This window comes from Prinia subflava (genome assembly GCF_021018805.1).
Source record: "Prinia subflava isolate CZ2003 ecotype Zambia chromosome W unlocalized genomic scaffold, Cam_Psub_1.2 scaffold_22_NEW, whole genome shotgun sequence".
NCBI lineage: Eukaryota > Metazoa > Chordata > Aves > Passeriformes > Cisticolidae > Prinia > Prinia subflava.
Genome location: NW_026960606.1, coordinates 4,641,732 through 4,666,232, shown reverse-complemented (window position 1 = coordinate 4,666,232; position 24,501 = coordinate 4,641,732). Strand labels below are relative to the sequence as shown.

The following is a 24,501-nucleotide window of genomic DNA, read 5'->3' as shown; positions in this document are numbered from 1 at the left end:
CAGGGGAAAAAGCCTCGGATGCTATCAAGCATCTAATACAGGCTTTCTTGTTCATGGGCATCCCGAAGGCCTTGAAAACCGACAACGGCCCTGCGTACTGCTCCGAGGAACTCCACAGCTTCCTGCAACAATGGGGATTGGAGCACAAAACAGGCATCCCCCATTCCCCGACAGGCCAAGCTGTAGTAGAAGGGACCCACCGTGAGATCAAGCGGGTCCTTGCTCAACAACAACCAGTTTTAAAGGTGGAACCACCCCTGATCCGATTGGCCAGGGCATTATATACCATCAATTTTTTTTAACTGCTCCTTTGAGGTTTTGAACCCACCAATCATACGTCATTTTGGAGCAAACGGACAGCTGCAGATCAAGGAGAGGCCACCAATTCTGGTAAAGGTCCCTGAGACCGGACAGACAGAAGGGCCTCATGAGTTGGTTACATGGGGACGTGGGTATGCTTGCGTGTCCGCCCCCACTGGCCTGAAATGGATCTCATCCAAGTGGGTGAGGCCCTACGCCCCGAAGGTCTCAGGGAAAAATGACAACATTCCACAGGTCACAAAGGCAGCATTGTGCAGAAAACATAACAATGAGAGTACGTGGGAAGAACTCCCCTTTCCCCCTAGTCCCTGTGCAGATGATTGATTGTTTTACGTCTTTTCCAGTTACACTGCATCAAGCCCAGACCCGAGCCTCAATCCAAAAGAGCACCATGTGGATACCACTGTTCCTGGTTGCCTGCTTTGTCCCGCAAACGCCAGGATGGATCATGCGCAGCCAAAGGCCAATGTGTGGGCCACGCTTGCCAGAGCAATAGGCCAAGACCACATTTGTTTGTCCTCGGCATCAGCAGCCGATCCATTGTCGACCTGTCTTGTGGGGATCCCTTTAAAGCCTGAGGAATTCCCCCCTCTTCTGTTGAAAATTATGCCTGACGTTAACAGACTGAAACCACCCCATAGAGTCGCTCAGTCCTCCATTTCCCACAAAGTAGCTGTACCCATCCATAACCCCTTAGTTTTGTGGAGAGATTATGTTGCCACCGTGCCTCGGTTGTCCGAAGTCCCTGTTGAGTTTGAGATCCTTGGTTCCTCCAGCTCCACACGGTGTGTTCAGTTTATGTTTGATCCACCCAAAGGCCAGGAGAAGCTGTTCCGCCCAGTTCTACAGATAAAGGAAGTATATTAAGCCAAAACATGGTGCGACAGGATCACCCATGTAATGATGGCCTCTACTCTAAGTTATAAGCCCCTGGCCCTCCCCAAAGGTACTTTCCTTATCTGTGGTGACCAAGCATGGGCAGGCATCCCCCCTCGCCTGACAGGAGGTCCATGCACCCTTGGCCATTTGAGCCTGTCTACCCCAAATAAAACCCAAATTATGAATTAGAAAAAGAAAAATTCTACTGTTATTTTGGCCTACAAAAAGATCCAAAAAAGAGATATAGCTGATTTGGACCCAGACTGTGACTCGGAAATTTTTCATTGGTCTAGACCTAAAGGTGTCGCCATCACAGTCTTTTTGCCGTGGGTCTCGGTGGCAAAAGCACTCGGAGAATTGGGCCATCTAGAGTGCTGGGTGGCTAAGCAGGCAAACTTTACTTCCAGTGCCCTGGCTGACCTCCTGGCAGACGAGGAGATTACAAGGAAGGCGACACTTCAAAACAGAGCTGCAATTGATTATCTCCTCCTCCTCCATGGCCATCACTGCGAGGAGTTTGAAGGACGCTGTTGTTTTAATCTAACCTCGAAAGCAGAAGACATCTGTAAAACTATTAATCAGATGCTGAACCTGGTACATGAAATTAAGCAGGAAATCAACGATTGGTTCAGTGGACTTTTCAAGGGTTAGAGGCTCTCGGGTTGGGCAAGTTCTATTCTAAAAACTTGTTTGTTGGTTGTGTTTATCCTTGTCATTGTTCCAATTGCCTTTGGAATTATTAAGATGATCGGTAAGGTAATTTTGGGTGCTACGTCTCCCCCTTCCGTTAATCTAGTTACCATTCCAAGTGCTCCGGAAGAGTATGAAATGCATGAGATAGAGGATGCAGTAGAACAGCTTCTCCCTCCTTACCCTCCTTATGAGGAATGGGTTGCTGAATCAGATCCACAATTCGAATATCCTCCACCACCCTTCTAATTCTCAGAAATTTAAAAAGAAAAGGGGGAGATGTAGTGGTGTGTTAATGAGTTTTTTATATTTTATAAGTTTTTCTAAGTTCTTTGTAAGATGGTTTGTTCCTTGTACCTCCCGGTTTTGCCTTCCTGTTAGTTGCCCCTGGAACTCCCCCAGTAACTGTTATGTGTCAATCCTTTCCCCCCTCCTCCCTGGAACCTGCCTGTCATCTCAGAGCCCTGCCTCAGAGCTAGAAAATTCTATCAGGGGCCTTGAGTGATAGGCTAGGTTCGGGGAAAAATCTCTCCCCTCCCTTATGTGTGGTCCTTGTTTGTATCAGTCACCTTCCTAGCCTCTTCTGTATTGAACCCAATTGGTTGTACCCTCCTCACCACCCTCTGTACTGACCCCGAAAAAAAGGGGGTCCCAAAAAGGCAAAAGTGGCTTGGTTAGGGCAAGTTCTTGGCAGGTGGGGAGGCCCTGCCTGACCCCTCAAATAAACCCCCTTGGACTTACTTGGCCGGCTCCTCCCTTTATTCTCCACCGTCCTCTGCCCCTTTCCACCTGTGCCTTCGATGTTTCGTTGGAACCAAGACCCACTGGATCAGCTTGGCTTGCGCTGCTCGCCAACCGTACCTGCTGCTTGCCGCAGTGCCTGAGCTAGCCTGGGCAGGGCGGGACCGCGTTCTGAAAGGCACCTGCAACACCTGTGGATGAGGTCACACACCCTCACCAGCGGGTCAGGACTTTGCACCAAATGGAGATGTCAGCACTGCTGAAACAAACTTTACTGTGAAAATTCTTCCTTACACACCTCGTCAAAGGCCAGTGCTTAGGTCTGGCTGGTCCCTGATCTTGAAGGAAGGAGTGAGGGAACCTCAGATAGAAGGGAAGATTCCATACCCTTGCCCTACATCCACCCCAGGGGAGTCCCTGGGCTACTGAACATCTGCATCAATAGGGCAGTTCTCCTTTCAAGCTTACCAGAGGCAGACTAGCCCTCCTCCACACACCTCCAGGACTAACAGGTGGATTTTTCTGAGCTTAACTTAAATCCACAAACACTTTCAGCTTGACCTTGTTTGGGTCTTTCAGATCTTCCTCTGAGCAGTCGTTCTGGTTTTTGCAACAGCTCCAGGGGGTGCCCCTCTTCTCAGGGTAGCTGTTCCCTGAGATTCTCCTCGGGGTTGCTGTTCCCCGAGGTAATAAGGTTTTTCATCTTCTCTTTGCCCTAAGTGTTTCACGCCAGAGCCAGAGACGACAATTTGAGTCCTCCAGTGCATGTTTCCAAGGTTGTTTATTCTTCATTATCTCAGTTCTTTCTCAGCTCTGCCAGGCCTCCCCGGCAGGGTACCTTATCTTAGTTCTTTCTCTGCTCTGCAAGGCATCTCCAGCAGAGCAGGACATGCGGCGGACTGGGCGGATCAGAGAGTCCCGCACCTTATGTACAGTCCCCTTGACCCAACCACAGTCCAAAACATACTTTTTATTTACAAAATTTTACCAATGCCTACTACCTATGCTAACATGTCGTTTCTATTCTAAACCAATCCTTGTAATACAACTCAGCAGAGAATAAGGGAAAAGAGCAAGAACAAGGAGGACAGGACCACTCCCCAATTCCTCCATCTTGTCTCTTCAACCCCATATACTAAAAATCCTAGATTCTACATTTACACTCTGTGATAAACTAACTACTACTTATTTTGAATTCTCTCAGCTTGTGATTCTTCATACAATGTGGGCATTCACTCCCATGGCCAGGGATCAGAGGCAATGTCCTCCTGGGCTCTGTGTGAGGCTGGTTGACCCCCTTGTACAGATCCCAGACCCCCCGTGCGGTCTCCAAACCCTCCAGGGTGGCCAGAGGGATATTCTAGACTCCAACACCTCTTGCTGAAGTATTCAGTCCTCTCCCAGTCAGAATAATTCTGCACCCCACAGCAGTGCAGCTGGAGTGGAAAGCACATTTGGGGAGCCTGGTCACACCAGGGAACTGACCCCTAGTCCCACCATCACTGCCATGGCTCCCCCACCCTCGCCCATCTCACCCAGCATCTGTCAAATTCCAAAGACGGGGATGCCGATGCCACAGGGGTCTGAGGGGACACCCTGGGCCGAGGGGAGCATTCCCACCTGTTGGCAACTAGACTCTCCCAGCCTGGGGCTCTCACTGTTCTCTGGATGGTGTTGACAGCCTCGCTGTGCCAATCCGCCATCACATTGTAGTCCTTCAAGGCTAGATTGGGGTTACTCTCAAAGTTTGTCTTTATCTGTAAGAGAGATCTCAGCAGCAGTGCCGTCCCCACCTGCCCTGCAGGACCCCATCCCCATGTTAGTCACCACTCGGTGATGGCAAGAATGGCTCTGGACATGGCCAGCTGTAACCGAGTTTCTCAGAAGTCGTGGGCATGATATGCTGGGGGATGGGATTTGAGCTTTTCCAAACTGGGCCGAACTAGGCCTCAGGCCTGAGCCTAGTAGGCCTCAAACATCCAACATACGTAGTACCAGATAAACTTATCTGGTACTAGGAATGTGTTAAGGTATGGACATTTACAGAATAGAAGTAACTACACTGAAACCCGTAGCTGCCTTAACTCTAGATTGTTTGCATACTTCTCTATTCTCACTGCCTATCAGAATGCACCTGTTCTTGTAAACCATTCTGTCTGTATTTAACCCGCCATCTCAAGGAATAAAGCGAAGAACGTGTGATATACCCACATTGGGTCAGACCCCATTCTTTAGTCCCCGATCTTTAACTGTTCCCAGCAACATAGTGGTGCCTGAACCTGGGACAGTTTTTTCTCTTAAATGAGGTGGTTTTTTTTCTCTTAAATGAGGTTTTTGTTTTCTCTTAAATGAGGTGTTTTTCCTCTTAAATGAGGTTTTTTGTCGCTTGAAGGCAGAATTTTTGCTTAGATGCAGAAAAGTCCTTGTGCTTGGAAAGTGATTCGTGTGCTTGCATACACCTGTTCTGAGCTGGCAAGGCAGATCGGGGAGCGATTGCTGACTGGATTTGCTTGAAAGGTCTGTGGTGTCTCTCACTGGTGACAGAAAGGAGGTAAGCAGCGATCGCGGAAGGAAACAAAGGACTGTAAGAAAAATGGAGCGTGACTTTCAGGCTGCTGTGCAGCTGCTAGCCTCCATTGTCTCGAAACGGGGTGAAAAAATTAAGGATTCTGATATAAATCTGCTGACCCAATGGGCTCAGAAGAAAGGGAAATTACATCAGCCCTTACTTTTGTTTAGTGAGACGGAGTGGAAGGAGATCGGTGATTTGCTATGGGACTCTGTGGTTTCGCAAGGGAAAGAAGCAAAAATCTGCTCAGAATTAGGTGCAATTTGGAAGAAAATCATAAATACCTTGCAAACTTTTGCTGCAGAACGCAGAGCTGCCCAAGCCGCGATTTTCGCAGTTGTCCTTCAGACCCAGGAGTCGTTCCTCCCGAAGAAAAAGAACAAAAAAAAGTATCCAAGGTAGCGAGATTCTTTGGAATCAATTCCATGCATCCTGTTAAGGGGAATGCAGCCCCCCTTTGTTCGTCCCAACAAGCACCAAACAGTGGGAGATCCATTTTATGGAATTCAGCCGGACATGCTGACGGGCTAAGGGGCCTACGCCACGACAAATGTACAGTTAACCTTTCCAATTGAAATTCATCAGCTATCCCAGGCACTGGCCCACAGGGCTTTGCTGTTAGTGCCAGATAAGAAAAAGCCTCCATCATATGCTAACATCAAGCAGGGAGCCACAGAATCATATGGCCAATTCATCGATCGTCTCTTTCCACAGCTTTAAAAGATGCTCCAGACTTACCTACAGATGTGCAAGATCATCTGTTTCGTTCTCTCGCATTTGAAAATGCCAATGCACGTACCAAAACCATATTAGCCTCCCTCCCTCAGGGTTGCAGAGTTGATGAAATGCTAGTGAGAGCAGCCAGAGCAGAACAAAATAATCAAACAGCAGCTTTTACAGCAGCGATGCAGGATGCAATGCAGCAACAGGGACATATCGCAGCTGCATTGACAGGGAAAAGCTTCAGCCATTCCAACAGCAGCAAGAAAGCCCCAGCAGACACCCTTTGCTTCCGCTATGGTGAGACAGGTCATTTTAGGCGAACCTGCCAAAAGACTGTGTGGTGTCATAAATGTAATGTAGACACCCATGCCACTGAAATTTGCAAAAAACAGGGAAACTTCAAAGCCAGCGCGCTAAGGCAGCGCGCCAAGACACAAATCAATGCCTTGACCCACAAGATTCCAAAAATGGCTTCTTAAATAAGAACAGACCTGCTACATGGGGGAGTCTCGGCGTAGATATAACAACCGCAGAAGAAGTCACCCTGCAAGACAAGGAAGTCACCCTGATTCCCACAGATGTTTATGGACCAATGTACAGTACAATTTCTTTAGTTGGAGGTTTGCTGTTGGGAAGATCCTCCACAAGTAAACAGGGTATCATTGTAATTCCAGGAGTCATTGATGCAGACTATACAGGACAAGTGAAAATAATGGCTTATGCTTTACAGCCACCTGTGACTATTCCAAAAGGGAGCAGAATTGCTCAAATAATTCCGTTTGAAAACATTCTGGCAAATTGTTGATTCCCGAGACAGCCAACTGAGCCAGAAAGAGGAAATAAAAACTTTGGATCAACTGGCCACAATGTTTTCCTTACAGTGAGCCTGAAGGAGCGCCCACGGATTACAGTAAAACTCCAGCGAGGTGATGAGATCATTGAGCGATCGCCACTTCTCGACACCGGTGCAGATATTTCTATAATAAATCAGCTACATTGGCCAACTAATTGGCCATTGCAGTCACCCTACACCCACATAGTGGGGGTAGGCGGCACGAGCGTCCCTTCAATGAGTGCAGACCCTATTCGTATTATCTTTAATGATAATCAAGTCATTGTAGCTCATCCTTACATCATGCCAATGCCAGAGAAAATTCCAGGACTTTTGGGCAGAGATGTGCTTTCCCAGATGGGGATGGTCCTGACCACTGATAAGCATTTTCCTTAATGGCCACTGCAAAGCAGCCACCCATTTTAAGAATCACCTGGTTGACTGAAACTCCTGTATGGGTCGAGCAGTGGCCAATGACAGAAAAGAAGCTGCAAATTACTAAACAGCTGGTGCAAGAACAACTAGAAGCAGGTCACATTCAGCCCTCAGTGAGTCCACGGAACACGCCAGTTTTTGTAATCCCCAAAAAATCAGGGAAATGGAGATTGCTGCATGATCTTCGCAAGGTCAATGAGCAAATGCAAGCAATGGGTGCCTTGCAGACAGGCTTGCCAGCACCAACTATGATCCCTCAAGGGTGGAACATGGTGATCATCGATTTAAAAGACTGCTTTTTCACCATTCCACTCCATCCACAAGACACTCAGCGCTTTGCCTTCACTGTGCCACCTATCAACAGAGCAGCCCCAGCACAATGATATGAATGGGTTACCCTCCCCCAGGGGGGTCGCAACTCACATACCATGTGTCAGTTGTTTGTTAGTTGGGCCTTGCAACCTATTCGTCAGCACTTTTCTAGCTCAATCATTTACCATTATGTTGATGACATTCTCGTTGCCACCAAAGTGCCATTGACAGAGACAGAGTTAAACTGGTTGATAGCACAATTGAAACATCGTGGACTGACTGTAGCCCCAGAGAAAATACAGCGATGAGCTCCTTGGAAATATTTAGGGTGGGTGATCACAAGTTCACAGATTCGCCCACAAAAAATTACATGCTGACATTTCCACTTTACATGACGCTCAGAGACTCTTTGGGGACTTACAGTGGGTTCGTACCATTGTAGGAATCACAAATGATGATTTGCAGCCATTCCTACCTTGGCTTCATGGTAGTGATGCCAGCAGTCCTCGAACGTGCACCCCTGAACAACAACAGGCTTTGGACCAAGTGTCCAAAAAGTTGCAATGTCGTTGGAGTACTCGTCTGTCCTAGTTTAGGACAAAATTCCACAACTCCCTCCCCCACCACCGGGTTTGGGAGGAATTTCCTCAGAGGAGAAGGTGGAAAAAACTTGTTTATTGAGAAACAATGAAAACAAACACTCCCCAACACAAGGAAAACAGTCCGAGATGACAAGAAATGTTTTCACCAGTCCAAGAGAGGGTGAGCAGTCTCTGTTGAGGAGGGTGCCAAAGCTTCTTTCACGTGCAGACTCCGGGGGGTGTTCCCTTGACGTTCCCGAATCAGGGCCCGAAGCAGGTCCGATGTCTTCAGGGAAGGGAGGAAGGAAAGAAGGGGAAACACAAAAGCAGAAAAAGATGGCAAAAAAAACAAGCAAAAAGCAGAAAGCAAAGAGCAAAGCCAGCAAAAGCAGCCTAAAGCTAGCAGCAAGTCAGAAGCAAGCAGCCGGGGGAGGGGCTCAGCCACAGACAAAACAAACTGGGCACACGGGAACAGGGGAAAAAAAAAAAAAAATAAAAAAAACAAAAACAAAAAAAAAGAAAACCAACCACGATTTGGGATACAAAGCATGAAAATGTCCTGTCACCCCAGGACATTCCACCCCTTATCCCATATCGTGAACATGTTACTGAACACAATGAAAAAAAAACTTTCTTCTCACTTGCTCAAACCTTCCACACTTAACACATTTCCTTCCATCTTACTTGCTCAGACCTTTGACACTTTCATGTTTCCTTCTGTCTCATATCTGTATGACCTAACGTACAAACAATGGTGGTAATGCTCAGCGAACAATGATATCATCCCACAATCAGATCTCCCTGAGGTACACAACGGCTTGTCCCATCTTTCTGCATTATCCACCAGGTATAACCTGGTCCTTGAGCAAAAACAATCCCACGAATGGGTTTGCCTGTACTCAAGGCAGGATTAATCCATACTGTCTTCCCCAACAAACCTCTGACATGGGCCACTGGGACTTTATCTCCATCTACTATATTAAGGGGCTCAGACTGGGCAGGACCTGCTCGGTTGGTGGAACCTCGAGTGTTAACTAACCAGGTGGCTCTTGCTAAATGCTGCTCCCAGTTCTTGAAAGACCCCCCACCCAGTGCTTTCAAAGTGGTTTTTAACAATCCATTGTACCTCTCCACTTTACCTGCAGCTGGTGCATGGTAGGGGATGTGGTACACCCACTCGATGCCATGTTCCCTAGCCCAGTTGTTAATAAGATTATTTTTAAAATGAGTCCCATTGTCTGACTCAGTCCTCTCAGGAGTACCATGCCTCCAAAGGACCTGCTTTTCAAGGCCCAGGATGGTGTTGCGGGCTGTAGCATGAGACACGGGGTAGGTTTCCAACCATCCCGTAGTGGCTTCTACCATGGTTAGCACATGGCGCTTGCCTTGGCGGGTTTGAGGCAGCGTGATGTAATCAATCTGCCAAGCCTCCCCATACTTGTACTTGGACCACCGCCCCCCATACCAGAGGGGCTTCACCCGCTTAGCCTGTTTAATGGCAGCACACGTCTCACAGTCATGAATAACCTGAGAAATGCTATCCATGGTTAAATCCACCCCTCGGTCTCGTGCCCACTTATAGGTGGCATCTCTACCCTGGTGGCCTGAGGCATCATGGGCCCATCGTGCTAGGAACAGCTCTCCTTTGTGCTCCCAGTCAAGATCTATCTTCAACTCCCCTATCTTTGCAGCCTGATCTACCTGCTGATTGTTCTGCTGCTCCTCATTGGCTCTGCTTCTAGGGACATGGGCATCTACATGGCGAACCTTCACAGGTAGTTTCTCTAACCGGGTAGCGATGTCTTTCCATTCTTCAGCAGCCCAAATTGGTTTTCCTCTGCGCTGCCAGTTCGCCTCCTTCCATCTCTTCAGCCATCCCCACAGAGCATTGGCTACCATCCAGGAATCAGTATAAAGGTAAAGTTTTGGCCACTTCTCCGCTTCAGCAATGTCCAGGGCCAACTGAACGGCTTTGAGCTCCGCAAGTTGACTCGATCCACCTTCTCCTTCCATAGCTTGTGCGACTTGTCGTGCGGGGCTCCATACGGCTGCTTTCCACTTGCGGTTCATCCCCACAAGGCGACAGGAACCGTCAGTGAAAAGAGCGTAGCACGTTTCTTCTGCTGGCAGCTGATTATACGGTGGAGCTTCTTCGGCACGTGTCACTTGCTCTTCTCCCTCTTCACCAGTAAGACTGAAGCTTTCACCCTCAGGCCAATTTGTAATTACCTCCAGAATCCCAGGACGATTTAGTTTCCCAATTTGGGCGCGCTGTGTAATGAGGGCAATCCACTTGCTCCAGGTAGCATTGGTAGCATGGTGGGTAGAGGGAACCTTTCCTCTAAACATCCACCCCAGCACGGGTAGTCGAGGTGTCAGGAAGAGTTGTGTCTCGGTACCAATCACTTCTGAAGCAGCTTGGACTCCTTCATACGCAGCCAAGATTTCTCTCTCTGTTGGGGTGTAGTTGGCTTCAGACCCTCTGTAGCTCCGACTCCAGAATCCCAATGGTCGGCCTCGGGTCTCACCAGGCACCTTCTGCCAAAGGCTCCAGGACAGGCCATGGTTCCCAGCTGCAGAGTAGAGCACGTTCTTTACCTCTGGTCCTGTCCTGACGGGGCCAAGGGCCACTGCATGAGCGATCTCCTGCTTGATCTGGGCAAAGGCTTGCTGCTGTTCAGGGCCCCAATAGAAATCATTCTTCTTACGGGTAACAAAGTAAAGAGGGCTCACAATCTGACTATATTCAGGAATGTGCATCCTCCAGAAACCTATAGCACCTAAGAAAGCTTGTGTTTCCTTCTTGTTGGTTGGTGGGGACATAGCTGTGATTTTATTGATGACATCAGTAGGAATCTGGCACCGTCCATCTTGCCACTTCACTCCCAGGAACTGGATCTCCCGAGCAGGTCCCTTAACTTTACTTTTCTTAATGGCAAAGCCAGCTTCCAGGAGAATTTGGATGATTTTCTCTCCTTTCTCAAACACTTCTGCTGCTGTGTTCCCCCACACAATGATATCATCAATGTACTGTAGGTGTTCTGGAGCTTCACCCTTTTCCAGTGCAGCCTGGATCAGTCCATGGCAGATGGTGGGACTGTGCTTCCACCCCTGGGGCAATCGGTTCCAGGTGTACTGCACGCCCCTCCAGGTGAATGCAAACTGAGGCCTGCATTCTGCAGCCAGAGGGATGGAGAAAAACACATTAGCAATGTCGATTGTGGCGTACCACTTTGCTGCCTTGGACTCCAGCTCGTACTGGAGTTCCAGCATGTCCGGCACAGCGGCGCTCAGCGGTGGAGTCACTTCATTCAAAGCACGGTAATCCACGGTCTGTTGCCATGAATTTTCCTGGTTTGCTAAGCGTTCATATTAAAGGAGAAACGTGCAGTTTCTCACGCTGGTGAATTGTAAACACAGGACCATGTTTTGTAAATATTGGCAATGTTATGAGTACTTTCTCCAAGACAAGGGGAGGTTGAATGACAGCCTCCTGGACCAATGTGACAGGAGAGGTGGCGATACCCTTCTCCAATCCATGGTCACCTTGCCACAGGTATATAATGGAAAAATAAACTAAGGGCAGGGGCTTCTGCCCTGCTGCTGTTGTTGCACCCAGATCTGTGTCCCCAGTCTGTGTTCCTGGTTGGGCCTCCACGGTGATAACTGGCGCCTATACGTGGTCAAGTTGCAAGCTAGTGAGGAAAGAAAAAAGAAGAAAAAAAAAAAAAAAAAATCTGCCTTCTACAGCTGCAAAAAGAAGAAACCCACGATGTTCTCAGAAGAACGATTGATGATGGAACTGCTCCACTCCTTTTTGTTGTCCTGTGACGCTGACTTAACCAGGAAACACGTGAGAGAACTATTTAGCTGGGGAAAGAAACTTGGAATTTTTTATACTGCTGAAAAGGCACTTTATATTGGCCCATGGAGAACCCTGGGAAAAAGCCTTTTCTCTGCCGTCCTTGACGGAAACTCTAAGGCAGGCACTCTTTTACGGGCATGGACAACAGTCTTCCCACTTTTAAAAGAGGCTGGGGAGGACTTTGAAGTTGATTCTGGGCTTTCGACAGGAAGCAGGACTGGCTCCCCTGTGAGCTCCGTCGCTTCTGACGAGGATTGCTCTGCAGGGTTAGAGCCGATGCAGGAGACCCCCACCCCCATGTCGGGGGTTGGGCGCGCCCAGCGGGGTTTTTGGAAGGGCGGGGAAGCTTTTTTCGGTCCGCTCCCCGCGCGGTTTGCCGGGCGGGGAGCTGGGGTGCCGAGGGGGCGGAGCGCTCGGCCTCGGGTCCCACGCCGAGCGCGGGGGATCGCCCGCGCCGCCCCGGGCCGCCGTGCCGCGGCGACCCCCCCGCTGCCCGCCACCGCTGCGGGGTCCGCCGTGCAGCTGCCGCGCGGAGCCGTGCCGCCTCGGGCCCCCTGCGGGGAGCCGGGGGGGCCGCCGTGCGCGCCACACCCGGCGCTGCCGGCGCCGCCCCCTGCCGCCGCCTCCCCGGCCCGCCCCGCCCCGCCGCGACCTGCTCCGCGCAGGATTCGGCAGGCGAGAGCGGCGGGGACGGCCCCTCCCTGCCCCGTCCCCCCGCCGCGCCAAATGCTGTGCGCGGGGTCGCCGCCGCCGGCGGTCCGTGCGGTGCCCGCAGCGGAGCCGCCGCCGCCGCCCACCGCGCCGCGCCCCGCCCCACGCGTCCGGTGCCGGTCCGGCGCCGCGGGGGGAGGGCTGGGCGCAACGCTGCCCGCTGCTGCGGGGCCACCCGCGATGGACAGCCCCCCCGCACCGCCGCGCGGCACCGCCGCGCGTCCCCTCCCTGCCGCTCGGGGAATGCCCCCCCGCACCGAGCGGGAGGGGCTCTCGGCTGCCGCTGCTGCCGCCGACCTGGCCACCGACCCATCGGCTGGCCGGGCAGGAGCTGAAGGCTGTGGCCCGTCGGCCACGCCTCCCTGCCCAGCGCGACAATCGCCCCCCCGCTCAGAGAGGAGTCTGAGCGAGTCACTGTCCCCCGCCCGCCCCCCCTACGGGGCCGGGTCGGCTGTGGGAGATGATAACGGGGCAAAAGCGTTGTCTGATGTGCACGCTTTCCCTGTCATCAAATCGGATGAAGCTTTTAGTCCGCAGGTGAACCAGGCTGCTGACCTAAGAGAGCTGCTGCCTGAAGATGCAGCTTTGTCCAAGCCAGTTCAGGGAGCTGTGGACTTGGGTCCGCAGCATCATAGCCATGATGACCCATCATGGGCAGTCCCGCTTCCCTTATCAAGGGACGTGGCAGAAGATAATATAAGCTTCACTGAGGCAATTCAATGGATCAGTGCAGAATTTGAGAATCTGATCTTTCCTTATGTAATAAGAGGTCTTGCAACAATGATGCTTGAACCTCAACAGGTTTTTACCTTTGAAAGAAATTGGAAATTCCTAGCTGGACAAATGGCTGTCGAAAATAGCCACCTGCCTCGAGACGATCCCTTGTTTGGGGTCGGAGCTGACCTACTTATGGGGAGGAGTCAATATGCTTGCCCTGATGTGCAAGCTGGCCTTTCTTTCAGGGTTTTAGATTCGTGCAGATACATAGGGATATCTGCATTGATAAAAACCAAGTTATCCTTCTCCCCAAAGGAAGACTTCTTAGACATAGCACAGAAGCCAGAGGAAGCTTTTAATGAATTTATATCGCGTCTGATGCATTTTTTAAAGACGAGAGTCAAGGATATAACTTTGAAAATGATATTGCTGGAGCAATTAGCAAGAAGCCATGCTAATTCTGCTTGCCAGAGGCTCCTGGAAACCATTCCAGAGACTTCTAATGTCCTGGAGATGGTCCAGACCTGTGCAGTTCTAAACACCTGTGATTCTATGGTGATGACCCCAACGGCTGCTTCACAGCCGGCAGAACAGAGGCAGAATGATGGACATGAGACACAGGCAGATATTCAGCCTAGTGGAGAACAGGAAAAGGAGGCACAGAAAGTGACTCCCTTGTTTTTCTGTGCACAAGGTGTGGGTCCAGACCATACTGCAGAAACATGCGAGGCAGTGGGTCATGCTGAGCCCACGCCAAGCCCGAAAATTCGGAGGCGAAGAAAAAGACGAAGACGTCAGGGGGACGAAACAGTTTCCCAAGCTCTAGAACAAGAGCAAAATTCTCTGGCTGGTGTACAGCCATCATCTCAAGTGTAGGAAGTGTTGATGTTGCCACATAGCTATGGTCAGTTTTCCTTGGACCTTGCAGTGGGTTTCTACGTCCACATCCTATGTTGCATGCATTCTTTGAAAAAAAAGTCAATTGCTCAATTTGTGTTTTCTAAGTTCTCTATCCTCAGGTTCTGGGATCTTTGCCATGGAGGTGGCCGCTGAAAGTCTGCTGAGCTGCCTCAGGTGCATTGGACTGATCCTGTTTGATCCTGAAACCTTGTGCATCCTGTGCCACCCTAGTGCCACCCATCACAGAAGCCTCTTCGAGATCTGATTAACATGGACATGGACTGGCATCTTCTCTTTTCCTATATGGCCTCCATAGAGACTTTGGATCCTGTGGAGCTGCTGGACAAGGACTGACTGAAGCAGTGTGATGCTGAGAGCCAGCGGACTGTTAATCATGGACTTAGAGGAATTGTTTGCTATGGCTCAGTTTTATGTATGGTAGCCATTGTGATCTCTGTGGGGAAAGTGCACGTTGTTTGGGGGTTGTGCTTTTGGGACAGAACTTTTGGGGTTCAGAATTTTGAATTGAGTGATTGATTTTTCTTGGAATGCTCCTGCCTTTTGCACCGTATATTCCCTTGTATCTTATAAAAATTTAAAAATATGAGGGTGTTGGTTGAATTATGTTAGACTATGCTCGAGATATTTTGAGCAAGTTATTGCAAGGGGTTCAGGGTGAAACCCTGGGTAGCAAAGGCAGAATCAGACCAACATGTAGCCCTCACACCGTCACCTAAATGAAGGTCGGTGAACTTTATACAGGTTTTTTTTTCTTTCTTTTTTCCTGTCATAGAATTGTTCATTTTTCTTTTTCTGTTTTCTTTTTAATATACTTAAAAGGGTGAGATGTTGCCATGAATTTTCCTGGTTTGCTAAGCGTTCATATTAAAGGAGAAACGTGCAGTTTCTCACGCTGGTGAATTGTAAACACAGGACCATGTTTTGTAAATATTGGCAATGTTATGAGTACTTTCTCCAAGACAAGGGGAGGTTGAATGACAGCCTCCTGGACCAATGTGACAGGAGAGGTGGCGATACCCTTCTCCAATCCATGGTCACCTTGCCACAGGTATATAATGGAAAAATAAACTAAGGGCAGGGGCTTCTGCCCTGCTGCTGTTGTTGCACCCAGATCTGTGTCCCCAGTCTGTGTTCCTGGTTGGGCCTCCACGGTGATAACGGTCAATCTCCATTCTCCTTCAGATTTACGCACAGGCCAGATGGGACTGTTGAAGGGTGAGTGGGTTTTGCTGACCACCCCTTGGCTCTCCAGCTCTCGGATCATCTTGTGGATGGGGATCACAGCATCTCGATTTGTTCGATACTGCCGGCGATGCACTGTCGAGGTGGCAACAGGTACTCGTTGCTCTTCTACCTTCAGGAGTCCTACTGCAGATGGGTTCTCTGACAGTCCAGGCAAGGTGTTCAATTTCTTAATGCCCTCTGCCTCCACAGCAGCTATTCCAAAAGCCCATCTGAACCCCTTAGGGTCTTTGTAATAGCCATTCCTGAGATAGTCTATGCCCAGAATACACGGAGCCTTTGGGCCAGTCACAACTGGATGTTCCTGCCACTCCTTCCCAGTCAGGCTCACCTTGGCTTCCAACAGGGTCAGTTCTTGTGATCCCCCTGTCACCCCGGCAATAGAAATAGGTTCTGTTCCCTCATGTTCTGATGGCATTAGGGTACACTGAGAACCGGTGTCAACCAAAGATTTATATTTCTGTGGCTCTGATGTGCCAGGCCATAGAACCCACACAGTCCAAAAGACTCGGTTTTCCCGTGCCTCTTCCTGGCTAGAGGCAGGGCCCCTCTAAGCCTGGTTATCCTTCTCTCCTGAGACATATGTCTTGGAAGTTCCTTCAAGGGGATCGGACAAGTCATCATCATCATTATGCCTGACAGTTCGAGTACGGGCAACTGGAGCTGCTTCCCTTTTCCTACCTTCCTTCAATTCACGCACCCGTTGTGCCAGAGCAGCAGTAGGCTTCCCATCCCATCTCCTCATGTTTTCTCCAGACTCACGTAGGAAGAACCACAACTCAGCTCGTGGGGTGTACCTTCTCTCCCCAACAGAGGAACGTCTACGTTGGATACTAGGGCCTCTAATTTGTACAGCTGAGATTTGGAGGAGGTCCTCCTTAATCTCTTCCCTGAGTTTCTTACGACTTTCCTCTATTTTATCTTCTAATTTCTGCAGTCGTGTTTCCACAGCTGCAATTCTGGCATGAGTTGGGCCATGTACAGCATCTGCATATGCCCGAAGCTTCTTTGCCATATCGAGCACAGTCTCATATACCTCATCCCGCTTCATTATTGCTAGAGCAGAAGCGTATTCAGGTGGCCCAAGGCGCACAAGTTTCCTCCACATTACAGGTGTGCACGGTACTAAGTCCGGATTCCTAGTTGTTATATCATCTGAAAAAATGATCTCTACCACTGCCATCTCCCTCAGGCGTTGGATCCCCTGTTCTATGGTCTTCCACCGTGTCTGCTGAATATAAAGGTCATCTGCACACAGGTATCTTTGTGCTACGCTGTCCAGGACCCGTTCCCAGAGGCTGTGAGGGCTAGCCCTCCTCATCATGCCTTGGTCGATGACAGGATCATGTGACAGGGATCCTAAATGCCTCGCTTCAGTGCCATCCAGAATGGTAGCCTCCCCTGCCGCACCCCAAAGGCGGACTAGCCAACTAATTATAGACTCATCGGGCTGTCGCCTATAATCCTTCCTTAGGCCTCGAAGGTCCTTCAGGGAGAAGGAATCAATATTGGCTCCGGAATCTATGCCACTTGCTGTGGTCTCTGATTTTGGTGATGGTCCTTCTCTTGGATCATCATCATCCTCCACCCTTCGGTCAGTCTTGCCTTTACACTTTCCACCTTTTGTATTTGCAGCAACAGCCATTGGTTGGGGCTTACTGTCTGGTTTAACTACTGGCCTGGAGCCTGGGATGTTTGCTGCAGCCTGAGTGACTGGGACACTAACTAATTTATCTCCCTGTTCCCTTTCCTCTATCTGCTGCCCTACAGTATCTAGCAGGGTGCGATAAGCATGTGCCAGGGCCCAGCTCACTGCAATGATCCTTTCCTCCTTAGTGTTACCATGGCACCTCTCTTTCAGATACTTTACCACCTCAGCTGGGTTCTGAATTTGTTCAGATGGGAAGTCCCAGACTACAGGATCAGAAAACTCCTTTAAAATTTGGCCCATATCCTCCCATTTCCCACGCCACTCAGAATTCTTCACCCTTGGTTTCACTCCTAAATCAGGAGTCTCACCAGCCCCTCTAGAAATCTCAGCCTTCATCTTATATAAACTGCAGACAGTATAAAGAAAGCTTACTAAATTGAATGCCAGAAAGATGGTGTCCTTGGCAGTCAGGGATAACCAAACATTTTCTAATAGAGATGTAAACAATTCGGAGGAGAAGAAGGAGAGCAAAGGCTGAAAAGTCTCCTCCCCTGCTTCTCCCCTAACAAACTGAGCACACAACCATAACCATGAACCATCCATTCCTGGAAACGATAGCAACATTTTTATGAACCTCTTACAAATCAACACAACCAAGCCCAGCCCGATAAATATTCTGGTTAGTGCCCCACGGTTACAAAAGCTATGCATCAAGGACAATATCGGGGCTATTGCTGGATAAGAGAATAAACCTAATGACCAAAAAGGTATTAAAACTTCAAAGAACCCTAATGACCAGAAATAAAGGCAGGCTTTCACTCCAAATGACATTATACCTTCAAAAAGAGACATACCAATATGCCCACAAAACAACAGAAACCAAAATATTATTAGAATGAAGTTTTTTCCACCTTATATGATCACTCGATTCCCCGTACGGGCCACCAAATTTGTTTGTCCTAGTTTAGGACAAAATTCCACAACTCCCTCCCCCACCACCGGGTTTGGGAGGAATTTCCTCAGAGGAGAAGGTGGAAAAAACTTGTTTATTGAGAAACAATGAAAACAAACACTCCCCAACACAAGGAAAACAGTCCGAGATGACAAGAAATGTTTTCACCAGTCCAAGAGAGGGTGAGCAGTCTCTGTTGAGGAGGGTGCCAAAGCTTCTTTCACGTGCAGACTCCGGGGGGTGTTCCCTTGACGTTCCCGAATCAGGGCCCGAAGCAGGTCCGATGTCTTCAGGGAAGGGAGGAAGGAAAGAAGGGGAAACACAAAAGCAGAAAAAGATGGCAAAAAAAACAAGCAAAAAGCAGAAAGCAAAGAGCAAAGCCAGCAAAAGTAGCCTAAAGCTAGCAGCAAGTCAGAAGCAAGCAGCCGGGGGAGGGGCTCAGCCACAGACAAAACAAACTGGGCACACGGGAACAGGGGAAAAAAAAAAAAAATAAAAAAAACAAAAACAAAAAAAAAGAAAACCAACCACGATTTGGGATACAAAGCATGAAAATGTCCTGTCACCCCAGGACATCGTCGAATAGAGCACCTTCCACTGTCACTTTTCCTTTCCAACGCTGATGCTTGTCCATTTGCCATTGTTTTTCAATGGCAAAAGAAAAAGAGGGAACGCCTGTCCAAGTTTAAGTCAACAGCAAGTGTAATAGAATGGGTGTTTCTACCCATGCAGCCAAAGAGTCGTGTCCTGACCAGAACAGACGCTCTTGCTGCACTGATAAAAAAGGGCAGAGACAGAACTATAGAAATGGACGGGAAAGAACCAGCAGATATCAGTGTTCCTGTTAGAAGTGAAGATTTAGAGTGGAAGCTGAGACATTCTGTTGCTTTGCAAGAAGCGTTGCTAGGTTTTACAGGTGTGGTTCACAACCAGCAGCCAAAAGGCCCAATGTGGACTCTAATTACACGTTACCAATGGCTGGAAAGACCTTTGTGTTCCTTGACACCAGTAAAAGGCAGAACAGTTTTTACAGATGCTGGCCGAAAAGTAAAAAGAGCTGTGTGTGTATGGCAACAACAAGGAGAGTGGATGCAACATTTACTTCAGAGCGAAGCAGGAGACAGCCTGCAAACCCTTGAACTGAGAGCAGTGTGTTGGGCTTTACAAACCTGGAACAAAGAACCTCTCAATGTTGTTTCAGACTCGTTATATGTGGTTGGAGTTGTACAAAGAATCGAGGATGCGCTCATCAGAACCACTCAAAACCAGCACCTTGGAGAATTGTTTCTGCAGCTGAGAAGTATACTGAGACAGCGTCAGCATGCCTTTTGTGTTATGCACATTCGTAGTCATCAGTGCAAAAGTGGCTTGGGAGAAGGCAACGCACAAGCAGATGCTGCAGTCAGTTGCATTGCTCATGTCCCTCCTGAAAATAGTTTTGTGCGAGCTCGTGAGAGCCATGACAATTTTCATGAGAATGCTAGGGCCTTGCGTCGTCAGTTTCAAATATCTATGAATGATGCACAGGGGATCGTGCATGCCTGCCCTCAATGTAGTCATCATGGGCCTGGCTTTGGTCTAGGTGCGAACCCAAGGGGAATGAAAGCTTTAGAATTGTGGCAAATGGATGTAACTCACGTTCCAGAATTTGGAAGGCTGAAATATGTCCATGTCACCGTTGATACCTATTCTAAATTTATCTGGGCCACAGCGCAACCGGGAGAAAGAGCTTTGCATGTTGAAAGACACTTAACTGTTTGTTTTGCAGTAATGGGAGTGCCTGCAGAAATTAAGACCGACAATGGTCCAGCCTATGCTGGTCAGCGAGTTGCTAGATTTCTGCAGAAGTGGGGAGTCAAGCATACCACCGGAATTTCTCACTCTCCTACTGGTCAAGCCATTGTAGAAAGGGCTAATCGGACGCTGAAAGAATATTCAGCAAGGCAGAAGCAGAATGACGAAACAGACATAACTAGCCGACTATCAAAAGTGTTGTTTATACTAAACTATTTGTGTTTGGCAGAAGGAAGAGAAGAGCCTGCAGTTGTTATCCACGACCATGCAGTGAAAGAAGCAAGACCCCAAGCAATTCCAGGGCTTTATGTATGTCATAAAAATATGCAAACGGGTGAATGGCAGGGACCAAGTCCTGTGTTATTTAATGGTCGCGGCTATATGTGTGTTTCCGCAGGAGAAGCAGGACCTGTTTGGGTGCCGAGCCAATTTACCCGTGCGTGTCCGCAATCAGAGATACCAAGTAACAGTGGTAACCACGGTGACAGCAGTGAATTGCCTGAAGCACCTCAAGAAGACTCAGAGACTGTTGAAAATTAATCGCTATAGCAAAAATAAATAGTTGTACTATTACAGTTTTATGATTAGAGTTGTGATAGGCTATTGTTAAGATTTAATTTTAAGCAATAGACGAGTGTTATTTACCTAGTTTTATAAGAGGCAACTAAAACAATGAGCAGAATGTTAGGTGTCAGAATGTCTGTTTTGATTGGTATTTTAATGGAAACGGGATCAGGAATGCTTGACGTTGACCCAAGGCAGAATATGTGGGTTACTTGGGCCAACCAAAACAAGCAAGATTCCTTTTGTTTGTCTTTAGCCACACCATCTAATCCTTTTCTAACTTGCTTGATTGGGGTCCCAGTGAGCTCCATGACAGAGTTCAGAACCTGGTCCTGAATTCAAATTAATCCAAAAAGTGTTTTAGGAGCACAAGCTGCTGTCATTGCACAAAATCGTAAAGTTACTAGTGCAGAGCCTCAGGAACTTGATCTTCTGGGCTCTGTGCCAGGAACTTACTGTTTAATTTTTGGACATTTTATGATGAATTCCAGTTTGTTAATCATAAACAAACAACAGCTAAAAGATGACAGCACTTGGTTATCTCCCCATTCCCCATTGTACTACAATTACACTGAATATTGCAGCAATTGGACGAAGTCTGTGACACCATTAACAGGTGTTGCTAAGAAACTGCCACCAGGGATCTTTCTCATTTGTGGAGATAGAGCCTGGTCTGCAATGCCCCAAAAGGGTATAGGAGGACCATGTTATTTCAGTAAATTGACATTATTTGCTCCTAGCATTCATCAGGTTTTAGGATTGTCTCAACCAACCCGACGAGTCAAATGAAGTATGTCTCAACTAAGTCCTGATTGTAAAGATCAAGTTACCCTATGGCAGACTGCAGCTGTAATCTCAGCATCCGTTTTTGCCCCAGGAGTTGCTTCATCGCAAGCTCTCACACAATTAAAACATTTAGCCTTCTGGATGGGAAAACAAATTAATATAACATCCAATTTGCTGAGTGACCTTGCCAAAGATGTTAATGACATTCGTCATGCGGTGCTCCAAAACAGAGCCGCGATTGACTTCCTTCTTTTATCTCAAGGGCATGGATGTGAAGAATTTGAAGGCATGTGCTGCATGAATTTGTCAGATCATTCGCGATCGATTTATCAGCAGTTATCGCAGTTGAGAGACAACATGAAAAATCTTGTAGTTGTAGACACACTGTTTGACAAATGGCTTGGATCATGGGGTTTCACTGGGTGGATTAAAGATTTGATTCGCTTTAGCATAATAGTACTTATTGTTATCATAGTTATCTTAATTATATTGCCTTGCTTGATACCATGCATGCAAAAATTAGCCAGCCGTGCCTTAGCATCAGTTTGGATAGCTCAAAAAGAAAAAGAGGGAACTGTAACCGAGTTTCTCAGAAGTCGTGGGCATGATATGCTGGGGGATGGGATTTGAGCTATTCCAAACTGGGCCGAACTAGGCCTTAGGCCTGAGCCTAGTAGGCCTCAAACGTCCAACATACGTAGTACCAGATAAACTTATCTGGTACTAGGAATGTGTTAAGGTATGGACATTTACAGAATAGAAGTAATTACACTGAAACCCGTAGCTGCCTTAACTCTAGATTGTTTGCATACTTCTCTATTCTCACTGCCTATCAGAATGCACCTGTTCTTGTAAACCATTCTGTCTGTATTTAACCCGCCATCTCAAGGAATAAAGTGAAGAATGTGTGATATACCCACATTGGGTCAGACCCCATTCTTTAGTCCCCGATCTTTAACTGTTCCCAGAAACAGCCAGCAGATATTTCCCAGCCACCAGGCAATTAGAGGCTCTGTTAAAGGGCCGGCTTGATGCACTGTGGCAGCAGGGATGCTCTCTGTAATAACAAGGATGTGTGCTGTGCCAGCTCCCTCCCAAGCAGGCACAGGAACCCTCTGAGGAGCTTTAATTACTGAAATTATTGCAGAAGATAGACCAAAGCCAGAAATTACAGTCCAGGGCTACTCTGCCTGTTCTGATGGAGGGACAACATACCATGCTGGACTGACCCTGCACCCAGGCTTGTCTGTCTGGGTCCTTACAGGGACCCAGCTGCTCTTTGTGCTGGTTTAACCCTATTTTTGCTAAACTAAGCACCGCTCCCAAGCAGTACTTCTGTCCCTCCAGTGACATCTGCAACTGCACTGGGGTAAAAGCAGCATCAAACTCACTCTGCAGCACTGGGAGATGGCAGTGGCCACCCACACTCACCTCATGCCTGAAGACGAACCCCACGATGGCGGCCACCAGGAGGATGAGGAAGATGAGGGACAGGAGCATGGCATACTGCAGGCAGAAAGGATGGGATGGGAGGGGGTAGATGGGATGGGGTAGGACAGGATGGGCTGGGACAGGAGGGGATAGTGTAGGAGGAGAGGATGGGGTAGGATGGGATGGGACGGGATAGGGTAGGGATGGGATCAGACAGAAATAAGATGGGATGTTTAGGGATGGATCAGGAGAGTATGGGGCTCCATCCCACCCTGTCCCAGGCCACCTGCCAGCTTGAGCATCCAGGTGCTGCCACGGCAAGTGGTGAAGCAGCCAAAGGTGCCCAGGAGGACAACAATGGTGCCCGCACCCACCAGGAGACATTTGTGGCTTTCTCGTCCAACAGGGAGAAGTAGATGGCCAAGCTCACCCTACCCCAGATGCCCACGGCCAGCAGCACAATGGCCGACACCTGGTGGGGAGAGGGGAAAGCCGCAGTGGCTCACGACTATTGCAATAGGGCAGTGCAGCTGCGACTTGTCGTGGGGGAAAGGGCGGGCGCTCACCCAGAAGACGAAGGAATAGGTGAGTAGGACGGTCTTGAGGCAGGTGGTCACCGGCTTCGTCTGCAGCCCCCGCAATGGGGACGCCATGGCCGACATGGGGCAACTGCAGGACTGGGATGGGACCAGGATGGGGCCAGGCCGGGCGAGGCCTCGGGGACATGCCTGGACACGCCCCCAGTGGGGCCAGTCCCAGCCCCCGCCGGAGATCCCCAAGGGCTCATGGAAATGGCTGAGTGTGCCAGCAGGCACGGTGCTCTTCCTCTCTCCTCCCGCAGAGGGTGCACGGGACACCCCTGTCCTGTGGAACCCTCTGTCTGCTGTCACCCCCTGTCCGGTGCCAACCCCTGTCCTGTGACACTCCCTGTCTGGGGCCACTCCCTTGTCCGGTGTTGCCTCCTGCCTGTCCCCTGTCCCGACCTGTCCAGTGTCATCTGCTGCCTAGCCCGTGCCACCCTGTACATCTATCCCTACTACCCCCTGTCCAGTGCCACTCCTTGCTTAGCCTGTGTCACCATCTCTCCAGTGGCACCCACTGCCCCTCCTGTGCCATCGCCTGCCAGTGTCACCCCCTGCTTGTCCCATGCCATCTCCTACCTGCTTGGTTCCACCTGCTGCTACCTCCCGCCTGCCCCATGCCACCCTGTGCCACCCCTTGCCCAACCCATGGCATCATTCTCTGCCTCCCCGGTGCCACCCCATACCTGTCCCATGCCACCTCCTTCCCAGTGCCAACCAGTCCATGCTCTCCTGCTCCAGCCCTGGTGTGCCCCACCCCCTGTCCAGGTGTCCAGAAGCCACCCTGCGCCCCAGCACATGGCACTACCACCATGCCAACAAGTGCCGGGCTTCCTGCCCTCCATGGGGTGAACCTTCCCGGGGATGTCCCCAGGATGTGGGGGGCTGTGGGCTCCCCACAATTGGCAGCAGCAGCCCCACACGGGGCCTCCTGACCGCCCTCTCCTGCCCAGGACAGCATGTTATTAATTAGCATGCTCACCAGCCTGGCCTCCACGTAATTAGCCTATTGAGACAGCAGCACGTCCTCCCCTCCACACACCCCACACAAATGCCCCTACCTGTCCGTACCAGGCTCACCCCTCGCTTCTCCTTGCCCATGCAGCCCCGTGCTCCAGAGCCCAAATCCCAGGTGGCTCCAGCTCCTGTTCTGCCTCCCGCCTGACCCCAACACCATGGGCTGTGGGGCAGCGGGTCCTAACA

At 49.5% G+C, this 24,501-nt stretch overlaps 1 protein-coding gene across 1 annotated transcript in view; it reads right to left on the bottom strand.

Moving 5' to 3' along the window:
- Positions 1–23,370, bottom strand: part of LOC134564849 (tetraspanin-6-like) — a 40,458-nt gene extending 17,088 nt beyond the window's left edge. Inside the window, 7 exon segments of the mRNA XM_063424070.1 lie at positions 3,181–3,262; positions 4,006–4,067; positions 4,290–4,388; positions 22,718–22,792; positions 23,008–23,096; positions 23,099–23,189; positions 23,284–23,370. Of these exon segments, the coding sequence (XP_063280140.1) occupies positions 3,181–3,262; positions 4,006–4,067; positions 4,290–4,388; positions 22,718–22,792; positions 23,008–23,096; positions 23,099–23,189; positions 23,284–23,370 (585 nt within the window).
- Positions 23,371–24,501: the final 1,131 nt, after the last annotated feature.